The 15,485-nt window shown below is 38.9% G+C and overlaps 2 protein-coding genes across 5 annotated transcripts in view; one reads left to right on the top strand and one right to left on the bottom strand.

The window, feature by feature from the left end:
* Positions 1 to 431: 431 nt before the first annotated feature.
* tsn (translin) lies at positions 432 to 3,374 on the top strand. Its single transcript, XM_057335522.1, has 6 exons — positions 432 to 705; positions 908 to 1,001; positions 1,081 to 1,177; positions 1,269 to 1,384; positions 1,461 to 1,540; positions 2,149 to 3,374. Exons 1-6 carry the CDS (start codon positions 640 to 642, stop codon positions 2,377 to 2,379), a joined length of 684 nt encoding a protein of 227 aa, XP_057191505.1. The 5' UTR covers positions 432 to 639; the 3' UTR covers positions 2,380 to 3,374.
* Positions 3,375 to 3,442: 68 nt separating this feature from the next.
* si:dkey-91i10.2 (uncharacterized protein LOC555224 homolog) overlaps positions 3,443 to 15,485 on the bottom strand; it is a 33,647-nt gene continuing 21,604 nt past the window's right edge. Inside the window, exons 4-9 of one of the 4 annotated variants that reach the window (XM_057335517.1) lie at positions 15,209 to 15,241; positions 12,926 to 13,097; positions 10,674 to 10,872; positions 9,818 to 10,395; positions 5,969 to 6,114; positions 3,443 to 5,843 (exon numbers count right to left, since the gene is read on the bottom strand). In XM_057335517.1, the coding sequence (XP_057191500.1) occupies positions 5,021 to 5,843; positions 5,969 to 6,114; positions 9,818 to 10,395; positions 10,674 to 10,872; positions 12,926 to 13,097; positions 15,209 to 15,241 (1,951 nt within the window). In that variant the 3' untranslated portion in view covers positions 3,443 to 5,020. The remainder of the gene's footprint in view (positions 5,844 to 5,968; positions 6,115 to 9,817; positions 10,396 to 10,673; positions 10,873 to 12,925; positions 13,098 to 15,208; positions 15,242 to 15,485) is intronic. The other 3 variants (XM_057335518.1, XM_057335519.1, XM_057335520.1) reach the window with 3 other exon arrangements.

Here is a 15,485-nt window from a genome sequence, read left to right as displayed (position 1 = left end):
ACCCCTAACCGGAGCTATTTTAACATTAAATTAAATATTATACTTATGTGCCAGTTTTAGACGCTTTAAGCCTGTCCTTTAGGAATCAACCAGAAATTGATTTTTTATTATTTTGATACTGTTTTATGTTTTTTTTTTGTCAATTATTTCAAACGTTACACGATGCTAATGTGCATCCATTTTCTACCATCTGTTCCTGCCCCCTGCAGGGCAACATTAGTCACTGCACATAGTTCACAATACTCCAGTGGAGTTTTGAAGTAGATTAAAACAGGAGGTTAGATTATTAAAATATAAATGTACTCTTTCCATACTGAATATGATTAATCTCTTACTCTTAAATAACGTAAAAACCTTTAAGAATTGTTGCTGAACCACACGTGAAAGGCCAGCAGAGGGCCTCTAGCCTGACTTGCAAAAGCGGTGATCATTACATCATCGTAATGCGACGCACAGAGGAAGGACCCACGCGAATGTGCACGCTGAAGCTATGAAGCTCATTTAAACGGTGTTTGTCACGGGAGCACGAATATAATAAACATTTTTTAAATGCAATAAAAGCCTCTAAATATTGCATTTTTAGATTAGCGAGTCGCGTAACGTTACATTGAAGAGCGGGGCGCACAAACGGCACTGAAGATGTCTGTAACCGAAATGTTTAGCTACATCCAAGGCTTTTTGAGCGCCGACCAAGATATTCGAGAGGTGAACGGGTGCACTAACACGTACACTAGCGTTTGAAAGGTAGACATATGCAGACACACTATTTATGAAATTATGTACTAAAGCAACATGAAGTGTGTTCTGCATCAGTAATATTAATGCTAACGTTACCAACAGCGTTGCTTTGCTGTAACGTTAAATTGTATATGATAAAGTGTAACGTATCTGCACTGATATGTTTTAGGACATACGAAAAGTTGTGCAAATTCTCGAGCAGACGGCGAGAGAGATTCTGACAGTTCTCCAAAGTGTCCATCAACCAAGTGGATTTAAAGACAGTAAGTCATGTTGAAATGCTCGGTTTGTGTCTGTGCTCTGAATATTAGCTTTATGATGTACCTTCATTTTCTTCTCAAGTTCCCAGCAAGTGTCAGAAGGCCAGAGAGCTGTTCTGCACTGTGAGAACTAAAACTGGAGAGCTGAAAACCAAGTTCCCTGCTGAACAGTACTATCGGTTAGTGCAGATATCACTTGACCTGTTTTTAATGATTAAATAAGAATGTTTATAGTCTCTGTTTTGAAGATGCTTATGTCCTCACTTTTAGGTACCATGAACATTGGAGATTTGTTCTTCAGCGGCTTACCTTCCTTGCAGCTTTTGTGGTATACTTGGAAACAGAGTCCTTGGTTACACGTGAAGAAGTGGCAAAAATACTTGATAGTATGTAGTGATTGTGACCGGCTGTATATATCTTGTGTATACTATTTTTGTATTAATATTTTCTCTAACTGTGCAGTTGAAGTGGACAGAGAAAAGGGATTTCATTTGGATATTGAAGACTATCTAGCTGGAGTTCTTATTATGGCCAGTGAGCTGGTAAGATATTAATGTGTGATTTCACATTACTTTTTTATTCTAATTACAATACAAGTGAATTGTACATGTGTGAAGACTAAAAAATGTTGGGCAGACTTGCTATAGCGTTTTTATGTTCTTATGTACTTATAGTTACCACAGTCATGATTACATTGATATACTTTGATATAAAATGATCAAATAAGCAGAACAAATGGGATTTCTTTAGCAATTTTAAATATTTACCCTAGACATTGGTAAGATTAAATGGAGAGCAAATAGAAATTCAGAAGAGATTTTACCAGAATATGATTTGCATATTTCAAAGTAGTGCACATAATTCACCTGAAACCCTTACAAACCGTTAATTAATAAATGTTGATCATTTTTGCTCAAATAGACAATCTACTGTATTATTTATAATATATGCTTTATATGATATTCCTAAGCAATTTTAAGAGAAAAATCTGTTTAGTTGGTACTTAAATCAAACATAATAGAAAACATCAAAATTTTACTTTGGTAAAGTTACTGAACAAAATTTCTGCATTCTGTGGTTTTAAGTTAAGAGCTCAACAAAAAATAAAGAAATTAACTATTAAAATTGCCTGTCTCATTCTCTTGTTTAGTCCAGGCTGGCAGTGAACAGTGTGACAGCGGGAGACTACGGACGGCCACTTCGTATCTCCAATTTCATCAATGAACTGGACTCTGGCTTTCGCCTACTTAACTTAAAAAACGACCCTCTGCGCAAGCGCTACGACGGCCTCAAGTATGATGTGAAAAAGATTGAGGAAGTGGTCTATGACCTTTCCATCCGAGGCCTTGCCAAGGAGCAGGAGACGGGGGGAGACAAGTAGAGCCAGTAGGGGAACGCAGGAGGCAGCGGGGCGCCACCCTGGCTGGGATTCTCCATGACAGGTGATCGGAGGAAGAGGGGAGGGAATGGAGGTTTTGAAGTCCTAGCAGCCTTGGACAGTGGTTTGCCATTTTTAAGCCACTTGTCCACTGTGATGGAGAGCCGTTCGGGTTTGAGTGGAGAGATGTTCACCTTCTCACTACTGTTGATGTATAGATGCGTTATGTTTGGTTGTGTTGTTTTATTGTTCTTAGTGTTCTGGATCATTGTGAATCATTGTCAAACAGTCAAACAAAAAGGAATATTAAGGGATTTAGTGAAGAATTTATTCTGTTGAATTTGGTTAGGATTATTGAATTTTTGCATCTGTTTGTTGCTTTCTGGACAGAAATGAAGACAGCTCCATGTTTATTCTGATGGATGTTTTTTGAAGAGTGTTCAGCCTACAACATTGCTCTTTTTTAATTGTAACCATGACTGAAAACAATTGTTAATTTTGCACATGCCTACATTAAGATAAAATTGATAAATGTGCCAAAATGTTGATGTTTAAGTTCTCGCTGTGCATGTTTGACCACTTGCCCTTTAACTTTCATTTGTCATTTCATGTACCCTCTAATTTTGTTCCTGCTGTTTGTTAAATGGTGACGGATGGTTTTGCATGCTTTACACAACATGTAGATAGTCTCATCGATAAGAGCTTTAAACACAATTATTTCCAATCAAATGATTCAAAAGCAAATTGTCAGTACTGTTTAAAATCTTTGGCTTTATACATTGCTCTTTTTGTGGATTCATTTGTTTATCTGCTTTTGTTTGTGCATTTATATTCAAAGTATCACCTTTAAACTGTTCTATGTAAATGTTAGCAATAATGCTTTGTATACTTTGTTTCTCTTTGAAGATTTCTTACATTTATGGAGTATTTGAAAGTGAAATCATTTGTTCATCTGGTACAGTAGTTCAGCCTTCACTCTTCAGTGGATAACACATTTTGTTGTACAATGATGTTATGTAATAAATATTTCATTGGGAATTTTCTCAGAAAATGTGCAGTCAATGAAGAGAGAAATGGATACTTTCATTTTATTTGTAACTCACAATATTTTACACAACAAAAATATTAAATTAGGTAGAACGGAAAGAAATTGAACAGCTTGATTGGTCTTGGGTAAAAGTACCATTTCAGACAAAGATCTCTGGCAGGATTCCTCATTCTGCTGTGTAATGGAAGCTATGATATTTCTAACAGTATCAATGCCATTAGAAAAACAGTAAATAATCATGTAGAAACCTAAATACCAAAATCCAGTGATGGTGACACTTTACATCCATCAATGTTGATTTTAAACATACAAATAGGACAATTACTGAATGTGGTTCATAGCTATTGCTAAGTCAATTGTGGTTCATAATTCTCTTAAAGCTTAAACAATCTTTAAAACAAAATACAGTAAAGCTTTGTAAACTGCAGAACAATGTCCACGCTCCATGTTTAGGTCCTTCATGTTAAAGTGCATCAAACAAAAACAGTAACATTAACAGAGTTACCATACAAAACAGCACGTATATCTGAGGGAATTTTTTTATATATATTAGCAGCTACTAAAAACGAATAGTTTCTCCTCAATATTGTGACTGATTTGTGGGCAAAGGAGAAAACAAATAGTACTACTGACTCACTCAGTATCAAATAAAAAAGGCACATATTTTCTCCCCCACAACTATGACAAAGCAACAGTATATTGGAAGTATAAATTACATACATTGGGGGAAAATCGTGTTTTATTTGTATTACTGGAAGTGGTTTATGTCCAGAGATGATGTCTTGATGCTTAGACTGAGACTATACCCTCAAGGATGGAAAACATACAATAAACATCACTGATCACACAAGAGGATGGCTACCTTTTAAAAAAAAAAATGCTTTACTGTGGCTACATAATACAATGACGATTATTGCTGCTAGTTAGACCAGCACAGTGTTACATGTAGTCTATAAGAACTGCCCCGGATCTCGTGTGGCAGTGAGAATACAGCAGTTGCTTACGGAAGAGAGAGAAAAAACAATAAATGAACAGAAAACAAACCAACTCTGTCTCTACACAAACAAAGTTTCCACTCTGTTGTGCGTTACTAAAGATTCACATGAACGTTCATTCTATCAAAATCATTTTCTCTCGTGCTTATCACCACTGAAAACATGTATTTTCTTTCTCAGTAGTGAACTGGTCGTACAATCAGTGTTATACAAGTGCAGCAGTGAGGCATAGTGAGCTCCTCGTTCTATTATGCCACAGGGCATGACTTTTTGACCGTATATTGTTTTCCCTTTTTCTACAAATGTCTTTCATTTGCTTTCCAGTTTTACAAAGTGCCCCTTTCAGTCTATATTAAAGAAACATTTCACCTAAAAATGAAAATTCTGCATTCATTTACTCACCCTCAAGTTGTTTCAAATCTGTATACATTTCTTTTTTGGGTGAACCGTTGCTTTAATCTTTTAAATCACAGTAAAACCGTGCAACTTAAAAGTCTACAGTCGAAGAAACATCTCATTAGATCTTATTCCCCAACACAAATACTGTCCGGTCAACAAAATATTAGTTTGATTATGTACATCTAGGTGGTGCTACATGGTGTCAGGACCGACTCTGGGCTGTGTTGATCATTATATTGGGGAGAGCGTTGCGTCTTTTTCTCCAAGACCCCAGATCGCAGGCATATCTTTTAATTTGACGAAACCACTGCTGCGTGCGCTGTTTGTCCGAGGCACGGAAAACAAAAGCCTCACGTCGGATGTCCAGCACCTCAAAACTATCGTCACAGTCGGGATCGACGGATACCACGCAGTTAGCCAAGTGGATGGGCTCCCGTAGGACGGTGAACTTTCCGCTGCTTTTGTCTTTGATGAGCACGAGTATGCCATCTTGCACCGTGTCCAAGCTCTCCAGCTCTCCCCTGAGACCCCCATCGGCAGACGTCACAGACTCTGCGGAGCGCAGGGTGCGAACCATGAGTAAGCTCTGAACATTTTGGAATTTGAGGGACTTGCTTCCCTTCTTAAGCCACTGCCCATCGGCGGGTTGCGCCAGTTGTAGGGGTCCCTCCATAATGAAGCGCGTACTTTCCCGAGCCCATCCTACAGTCTTCATGGACAACTCTCTCATCTCGATGTTAATCACCTCTCGGTTCTTGCGGCTGTCGCGCCGGAAAGAGCGCAGGGACCATGTGGCGGTGCCCTCCTGTTTGGTCTTCATGTTGATGTGCTCTAGATGGGACTCCACGCGGCTCTTGGCTTCTTTTAAACGCGAGTAATCGGGATGACATTCGTGGGTGGCTTTGCTGATGCGACTTAGAAGGAGGGGGTATTTGGTCACGCGCTGGAGAGGAGCCATGAGGAAGGAGCGCAGGTTCATGCGCCTCAGAGCAGTGTTGTCGTTCTGGGACACGTCAAGGAATATTCTGAGGGAAAGCAAAATAGAAGAATAAGTATTTACGATGTTTATTTATCACATTAATTAAAGGTGAATAATCTGTAAGCACTATTCTAACAGTAATACATGAGTGTATTAAGTTTGTTGCTGTACCTAAGAAGTTCTTTTTCTTTCTCAAGCGTGTTGAGCATGTTCACAGATGTGGACTGCTGCAGGCAGTAGGTCTGAAATGCTGGAAGCATGTTGACAAACTCTAAGAAGATTTCTCCAATGCACACAGTCTGCAGGTCCTCATCGCCCTGTATGGAAGCAGTCCTGCATTCATTTAGGTTTGCCCAGCTCAAATATTTTTTTAGCAGATTTTTACATTCACATCACAGCAAAGCATTTACATTTAATGTGAATGTTTAATCAACACACTACTGTTCAGATTTAGTTTGAGGTCACAAACTGATTCTGATAACTTGAATGTAATATTAGTCTAAAATTAGGGATGCATGATAAATTATCGGCCATATCGGTATCGGCCGATAAATGGTCATTTTAATGTTATCGGTATCAGCCAAAAATAAAATTTAGGCAGATATATTGTAATCGATAAATTATTAATCATTTCCGTTGTTGATAGGTACAGTATGTAGATATTTGTGACCCTGGATCACAAAACCAGTCTTAAGTAGCACGGGAACATTTTTAGTAAAAGACAAAAATACATTGTGTGGGTCAAAATTATCGATTTTTGTTTTATGCCAAAAATCATTAGGATATTAAGTAAAGATCATGTTCCATGAAGATATTTTGTAAATTTCCTACCTTAAATATACAGTCATGGCCAAAATTGTTGGCACCCCTGAAATTTTTCCAGAAAATCAAGTATTTCTCACAGAAAAGTATTGCATTAACACATGTTTTGCTATACACATGTTTATTCCCTTTGTGTGTATTGGAACAAAACAAAAAAAAGGAGGAAAAAGGCAAATTTGTCATAATGTCACACAAAAACTGCAAAAATGGGCTGGACAAAATTATTGGCACCCTTTCAAAATTGTGGATAAATAAGATTGTTTCAAGCATGTGATGCTCCTTTAAACTCACCTGGGGCAAGTAACAGGTGTGGGCAATATAAAAATCACACCTGAAAGCAGATAAAAAGGAGAGAAGTTGACTTAGTCTTTGCATTGTGTGTCTGTGTGTGCCACACTAAGCATGGACAACAGAAAGAGGAGAAGAGAACTGTCTGAGGACCTGAGAACCAAAATTGTGGAAAAATATCAACAATCTCAAGGTTACAAGTCCATCTCCAGAGATCTAGATGTTCCTTTGTCCACAGTGCGCAACATTATCAAAAAGTTTGCAACCCATGGCACTGTAGCTAATCTCCCTGGACGTGGACGGAAGAGAAAAATTGATGAAAGGTTGCAACGCAGGATAGTCCGGATGGTGGATAAGCAGCCCCAAACAAGTTCCAAAGAAATTCAAGCTGTCCTGCAGGCTCAGGGTGCATTACTGTCAGCGCGAACTATCCGTCGACATTTAAATGAAATGAAACGCTATGGCAGGAGACCCAGGAGGACCCCACTGCTGACACAGAGACATAAAAAAGCAAGACTACAGTTTGCCAAAATGTACTTGAGTAAGCCAAAATCCTTCTGGGAAAACGTCTTGTGGACAGATGAGACCAAGATAGAGCTTTTTGGTAAAGCACATCATTCTACTGTTTACCGAAAACGGAATGAGGCCTACAAAGAAAAGAACACAGTACCTACAGTCAAATATGGTGGAGGTTCAAAGATGTTTTGGGGTTGTTTTGCTGCCTCTGGCACTGGGTGCCTTGACTGTGTGCAAGGCATCATGAAATCTGAGGATTACCAAAGGATTTTGGGTCGCAATGTAGGGCCCAGTGTCAGAAAGCTGGGTTTGCGTCCGAGATCGTGGGTCTTCCAGCAGGACAATGACCCCAAACATACTTCAAAAAGCACCCAGAAATGGATGGCAACAAAGCGCTGGAGAGTTCTGAAGTGGCCAGCAATGAGTCCAGATCTAAATCCCATTGAACACCTGTGGAGAGATCTTAAAATTGCTGTTGGGAAAAGGCGCCCTTCCAATATGAGAGACCTGGAGCAGTTTGCAAAGGAAGAGTGGTCCAAAATTCCGGGTGAGAGGTGTAAGAAGTTTATTGATGGTTATAGGAAGCGATTGATTGCAGTTATTTTTTCCAAAGGGTGTGCAACCAAATATTAAGTTAAGGGTGCCAATAATTTTGTCCAGCCCATTTTTGGAGTTTTGTGTGATATTATGTCAAATTTGCTTTTTTCCCTCCATTTTTTTGTTTTGTTCCAATACACACAAAGGGAATAAACATGTGTATAGCAAAACATGTGTTAATGCAATACTTTTCTGTGAGAAATACTTGATTTTCTGGAAAAATTTCAGGGGTGCCAACAATTTTGGCCATGACTGTATAAAAACTTTATTTTTGTGAGTGGATGGTCTGCCACAGTGCCCCTGATTAACAACTTCAAAGGCAATTTTCTCAATATTTTGATTTTTTTTGCGCTCTCAGATTCCAGAGTTTTAAACGGTTGTATCTCAGCCAGATATTGTCCTATTCTAACAACTCATATATCTATAGAAAGTTTATTTATTCAGCTTTCAGATTATGTAAAAATCTCAATTTCGAAAAATTGACCCATAAGACTGGTTTTGTTGTCCAGGGTCACGTTTATGAATGTGTAAATTATAGAAACAAAAGCATATTGTTTGAAGCCGATTGCTGTCTGAATGCTTTCTGTCTTGAGACCTGTTAGACTTGTGACTATTGAGACCACTTTTCTGGGTTGCGCTGAAAGAACTTCTTTAATTTGTTCATTGTATAAACATTATACCAGAAAAGTTTAAAAGTTAAAGAATCTTTAACTAGTGTAAAGTACATGATTTTCAAGGGGGAAAAGGGAACTAATGGTTATCTTGTTTTCTGCAGTCAATGTTTTCAAATAACAGCAGTTGTCCACTTTTTGCCTTTTGTTTCAGTCTCAGAAAATTGTATATTAATGTTTAAATACTGTATATCGGCCAATAAATTGGTTATCGGCTTCCAGTGTTAAAGAATTATCGGTTATTGTTGTCGGCCAGCATTTAAATCAATGCATCCCTATCTAAAATAGGTCAATATTATGGAAAAAATTAAGTTAAGTTACATCACCTATTATGTTTGTTTATACCTATTGCCTCTCAATAGGTATAGACTGCCTCTCAAATGATTCATTCGGCGATTCATCTGTCTAATCCCCTCCTTTCTTTTAGCCTACTCTGATGTGATCGTTCAGATGGTCTAGTCTGCTGTGATTGGTCAATCCCGTGCAGTCTCACAAATGAAATTTAGGACGGCATTACACAGAGTGACGCAAATTCGACCCGGAACTGAAACTAGAACGACAGACGACTCGTTCGCGTGTTTCAGAGTCGACTCCTTTTTCCCCAAGCCAATAACTTTGTTATTCGTTCACTTTCGGCTTTACAACTTGGCAGACTGCTTACATTCACATACAGCAACATTACACACTGCATGAAATGTCATTTTAAGGACACTGTAATAGTTACTCTTTAAGTTGTTTTTAAAAACATACTTTACAAAAACAATTACTGGTGTGCATCATAAGACACAACAATCACACTTATATATTTTAAGATATGCCGTGTTTAAAGTGTTATAAGTGTTTTCGATCAAGACACCTTTAACATTTAAGTTAGTCCAGGAAACCCCTCTGTATTTGCAATCTTTTGAACAACTTCTGACATGATACAAATTTAAATATGAATTATTGTGAAGTATAATAAATATTATGCATTGGCAAAACTGTGTAATTGAAACGAAGGAGAGAACACTTGATAATCAGCCATCTGTGTGCCGATACCTGCCAGTGCAGATCATCTTAAAAAACTTCAAATATTGACTGAATATTTGTCATGGTAAAATAACATGACATCACAGGGTCTTCTAACCTGATCAAAAGCCTGATCGATGCTGTCCTGCAGGTGTTCTGTGAACCTTTCATTGACATCAATGAGCTCTTGAACATTACTGAAGACCACCGCTAGCTGCTCGGCTGTCAGCAGCCCTGCACTCTGCATGGGACAGAAGAACTCCTCTTTGATAATGCGCAAGTCCTCTCCATAACTCGACTCAGTGTTGAGGAACTCCATGATGGCCTCTTTGCGTTCGGTTCGGAGTTTGGAGCAGCGTTCGCACATGCCCTCTTCACGTGCCCCCTCTTTGTGGCCGCAGTCAGGACAGGGCTGTCGAACCTCCCAGTTCCTGAGGAAAGGTGAGGGTCTCCTCCAGCCCCGAGCCAAACCTGATCCTATTCCGCTGTCCACGCGTTCCACCTCGGCCCCAGCGCTGTGGCGGGCACGTCGTGGCTCTTCATCTTCTTCCCGCTCATCGCTCAACCCTACAACACCACTGTCTGCGCTCAGACTGCTGACTGTACTCCAGCGGTGCTGTGCGGTCCGGGTTACACCAAGGCTCCGGCTTCTCTCCTCACCTCTTGGCTCCGAGCGGCCCCTGACGGTGCTTGGCACTGATTACAAAGTACAAGCAGAAAGCACAAATGGTAAGTTTAAGTGCTGTGCCGAAAGCTAGGGTAGAGGTTCGTGTCCATGCACTGCAGTAAGAGACACCTAAGGGCAGGTTTTAGTAATACCTTAGCCATGTAATATAATGATATTAACTAAACTAAAAATGATATTCTTGGACTTTAGCCTGAAGATTGTTTTATATGGAGTTACTTAGTATAAATCTAGGGCACAAGTAAAGTTTAATCACAACCGTTTTAAGTTTTGCATTGAAAGCTTTTACCACTGTCCCTCTCTCTGCGGTGAATGTGCAAACGTGCCGCTGCAGCAATCTTCATCTCCAGCTGCTTACGCTTGGCAGCGTCTGCGGGCATGGGGTCGCTGTAGTGGGGCCGCAGGCGGCACTCACGCTGGGCCCTCACTGACTCAGCCAGCTCATAGGCCGCGTCTGAGCTGGAGCGTCTGCAACCCGCTCCAGAAACCTGTGGAAGGGACAGATATCTGTCAGTCAAACGTGTAAATAGCAGAGTTTAGCTGTAGACAGCATCAGTGATGTGATCGTTTTGTATTCATATAGTACCAGAAATAATAGAACCGCTAAATGTTCAGAGCAGTCAGGGTAACTGCTTTAAAGTACTTCCAAAGCGGTATTACCGAAGTATTTCATTTGGTGAGGTGGTAAGTTTCTATTCTGGGTTTATACAAAGGCTATTGGGAGTCTCCTAAGACAGAAAGTGTTTCTTTTTTCTCTTATAGAGAAATGGTTCTGGAAGTTTAGCCTCAATGAAAAATGGCCTTTTGAGCTGCTTAACAAACTAGACACTAACATAAGATAACGTCTTCCGAAACCTTGGATGTCCAAACGCGCTGTTTTTCAGGAAATGGAAAAAACACTGTTCTTGTAAAATGATTAAATACTGTGTTTTCAAAGTTGAAAAGTACTTTTTAATACTTTTTGTTTGTTAGATATTTGGAAAACCCAGTGACAAACAAAATGATGGCTAATAATAACGATTTATGGCAAAAAAATCACAAAATATGGAGATATTATTTCAGAATTACTTCAACGATATTTATTTCTTAACAGACAATGGTCTTATGTAAACAATTCATCTGCAATTCATGTTTGTCTTGGTAGCCTTGTGTGGTAATTGTTTTTTTCACTAATATAATTTATTTTTTATTTTAGTAAATTTGTCAACAACAAAAAAACAACAACAAATAGCAGTATTTTTCATGTGTGCGTGTTTAACAGAGGACAAATATTAACCATATTCTGTATATGTTGCTTGTAAGTTGGAAAAAAGTAAACGTGCAACGTATTTTTAGATAAATTTCTTTGAAAGATTGTTTTTATAAAAACATACAATAATCATATTTTCACCTCTGAAACAAACTTCCTTTCTGGCCCTTCTATTTTTTTAAAGTTTGTCAAACCAAGAGCACCTTTCACATCCAATCAATTCCAGTTTTTTTAACATGAACTTTCACTTGAAAATATGTAATATTGCTGAAGTACAATGGTTTCCAGACACTTCATGTTGTTTCATGCTGACTTATAACTAACCACATCTGTCTAATAAAGTTCTAACAATTGATGACTGTTTACACCTCTGAAAACAACAGACAGTGATTAAAAATGACGTCTCTAAGCCATATCAAAATTCAGCCTTTTCAACCTTCTGATATTTCAAGGGTCGTTGACGAATATATATAAAATTTGTCCTATGGTGTGACAACCAAAATTGAGAAAAAAACTAACAATGAAGTTAAATCTCTCTCATGATAATTTATATTATAAATATAATTATATGTTTGCCATCACACCATAGGACACATGTATGGTTTATTTGTAAGCTACCCATAAACAGATCTACAGCAAAACCCTTTAAAAGTTACTTTACAGCTCTAGGTTCTCAAATGCCGCTGAGAAACAAAACACCTTGGTTTCAGGTAACGCTCAGCATAACTGATGCAGCTATTATCTTAATTCATTACAGACAGAAATCCAGAGACATCCAAGAGGCATCTAACCCAGTGCGGCCAAAAAGGTGATTTGTGCAACCTTAATCCAATGAATGATAGCAAAAACGTGAATGTCAGCTTTACCAGGCTAATAAAACTCCCACAGTCAGAGAGTCTACCGGTATCACCCTTAGCCTTCAAACATACACTCAGACGTACTGCAAGAACAAATGTGGCGCAATGCATAGCTGCCCAGCATCTCAACAAGCAAGAAAAGGGAAGAAAACACAGGCTGAGCATCCCCACACAACCTGACACACAGAAGGAATAAAAACCAGTTACCACCATGAAACCCGGCTCTAATATTCCCTGCGTTTCTCTCTTAGCTGCGCCCCTGCATGTCTGCAGTCGTCTCTGCTGTGCAGATTCCCCTGCAACCTCAGCTTCCTATGCGCCCTGATCACGCTCCCGCGCATGCATGACAAAGTCCCCGCTGTCCTCATTCAGAGGTGAAAATCACAGCCGAAAGCAGGTGTGTACGAGCGTGCGAGACACGGCAGCATTCCTTACGCATTCTGTTGGCGCTTTCCCCCCTCGTCCTGTGGGCTCCTCTCCGCAGGCCGACGTTGTCATGGCAACGTGGGCAGATTGATGGCTGGGCTGGGGAGCGATGATGTCAGCGGCATCATTCTGCTCACGCGACAGGCGGACGAGAGTCTCGGATGCAATATCTGCACTGCAGCTGGGGCAGCATGGAAGAGACAGAGAGCATAAAGAAAGAAAACGCTAGTGTTAAATTGGAATTACAATTCTTCATTGAGTGTGTGTGGTGGTCAATCCCCATACCCCAGGGAAAGCAGGTCCCCCTTCCACCCCCAGACCAGAGGGGCTGAGGACAGCAATTAGACGCATCAATTCACATTAACACCTGAACTCCTCACTGCAGGGGGCTGAATCTAAACATGCAGAATCAATCTTTAAGATTCCTTTGTGTGTGCATGTAGTGGAAAAGGAGCTTATGTATCCATGCTTGACCCCACACACAGCAGCCCGAGAGAGCGAATAACAGCACAGTCTCACATAAGAATGTTTTGTTTTGATTCACACAGAAATCTTTCTGATCAGGCAGATAAAAGCAGGCAGCAAATGTTCAATCAAAGACATTCAAAGCAAGATGAATACATGTAGATACAGGTGTGCAAGCATGTTTATCAAACAATAAAAAAACACGGTATGGTGTTTTGAAATAAGCTGATTGTTTTAAACACACCAATCACACGTCTTGTTTGAAAAACAGGTGTTTCGATTGATCTGTCATAAGCTTGCTCTTAATTGATTCTGTCTGCAGCATCTCTTCCATCTACTTTCCTACTTCGAAAGCTCAATAGCTGATCATACTGCATTCATTACTGTCATATATTTGCATAGATACTGACTGAGAGTACTGCTGACGGCACTTGCATGAGCACATTCTGTAGAAAGCACAGCACAGAGACAAAGAAGCTTTGACTTAAAGAAAAAAGGCGTGTCAATAGCTAGTGTGTCAGGAAATGTGCATTTTTATTTCAGACAATAAATGTGGAATTAATGTACCTCAAAAAACTTAAAGCTGTGGACAGAGAGGAATTAATATTCCTCTCTGAAAGAGGCAATAAAAGCATGTGTGTCTTTCACACATGAATGAAATGGTCATTGAAGTGTTTCAGATATACTGCCTGTCATTTTAACAGTGACGTGTGACGATATTAATTACTATTTTTTCATTTTTCATAATTTATTAGGGCTGCATAAAGAGGCTTACTGCAGCATACTGACAGCTTAAATAGAACACTTTATAATATTATTCACGTTTTTGTAGCTTGCAGACAACAAATAAAAATAACTATAAAAGTCTCATAAAATGACCGGGAAGCCCTGAGCTACTCGGTAGTAATGAATCTCATACTTGGGGCACTACGGTACAGCTGAGATATTGAATGTAATATTTAGACTAGGCTGGATTCCTTCCCTGAAGATAAATAACATAAAATATAGGTTCTCTTATGTAGAAATACCTCAGTTGAACTGGAAATTAAGCTAAGAAACTCAGAGAGAAAATCTATATGGATTTATGCATGCATAAAAAATGTTGAGACGACTGCCAGGGTCAGAGTATGTGCTGTTATGTTAATCAACTTCTTGTTAACTTCACATATTTCATGCATATGCAAGATTCTGGGTGTAAAACGTCTATACTATGTCAGATGCTGTTGGTGGATAGACGTGAACGAGGCACCTACACAGGAAAACACAACTGCTGCAGAATCTTAAAATTATTGCTTTGGGGAATCAATGGAGAAAGGGCTGTGCATTTAGATGAGTTCAGTGAAAGGAGGACATTGGGTAGAATAAGACAAATAAGTTTCATGATTGATTGGCCTTTAAATATTAGGAGACAATCAAATGTAATAGTCATTAATAAACGTCACAGGGTCTTTGTCATTCTAAAAAGGGTTTAATTTGTCTAATATTAACATAGTGGTTGTGGTTAGCCTTTAATATCTAACTAAATTAGAACAGTACAGAACAGGGAAAATCTGATTTGTCATGGACATTTCCTCTCTCAAAACACAACAGCAGTGAAACAGATGGTGAACCGTGTTCAAACATCTATAATTATCACACAGGAATGACATTTAATATTGTTTAAATGTATGTAATTAATTTAATAACAAGCATTTATCAAGCTTTTTTTCACTAAAAATCCTATCTATCAAACCCTCTTTACTTCTGGATGTTGCTACTGTGTTTACTGCAAAAATCTTGCCAGGGATAATTCACCCAAAAATGACAATTCTGTCATCATTTACTCACCCTCTTGTCATTTCAAACCTGTATGGCTTTCTTCTGCAACACACAAAAGAAGATATTTTAAAGAATGTTGGTAACTGAACAACGGTGGTACCCATTCACTTCTGTTGTATGGACACAAAACCAATGCAAGTCAATGGGTACCGCTTTTGTTTGATCACCAACCTGTATAGCTTTCTTTCTTCTGCAATACAAAAAATATTTTTAAATGATGAAAGAATTTTACTTTTTGGGTGAACTATGCGACCTTAAATCATCATTTGTCTCACCTAACCCTAAA

This window comes from Triplophysa rosa, linkage group LG6 (assembly GCF_024868665.1).
Source record: "Triplophysa rosa linkage group LG6, Trosa_1v2, whole genome shotgun sequence".
Lineage (NCBI taxonomy): Eukaryota > Metazoa > Chordata > Actinopteri > Cypriniformes > Nemacheilidae > Triplophysa > Triplophysa rosa.
The sequence above is the reverse complement of the archived record's forward strand: the minus strand, read 5'-3'. Positions and strand labels throughout refer to the sequence as shown.

Excerpts from the sequence above, each read along its gene's own strand:
- tsn (XM_057335522.1), top strand. The coding sequence starts at position 640 with ATGTCTGTAACCGAAATGTTTAGCTACATCCAAGGCTTTTTGAGCGCC. Across the intron at positions 1,002-1,080 it reads ACCAAGTGGATTTAAAGACA|TTCCCAGCAAGTGTCAGAAG; the intron begins GTAAGTCATGTT and ends TTTCTTCTCAAG. Across the intron at positions 1,178-1,268 it reads CCTGCTGAACAGTACTATCG|GTACCATGAACATTGGAGAT; the intron begins GTTAGTGCAGAT and ends CCTCACTTTTAG.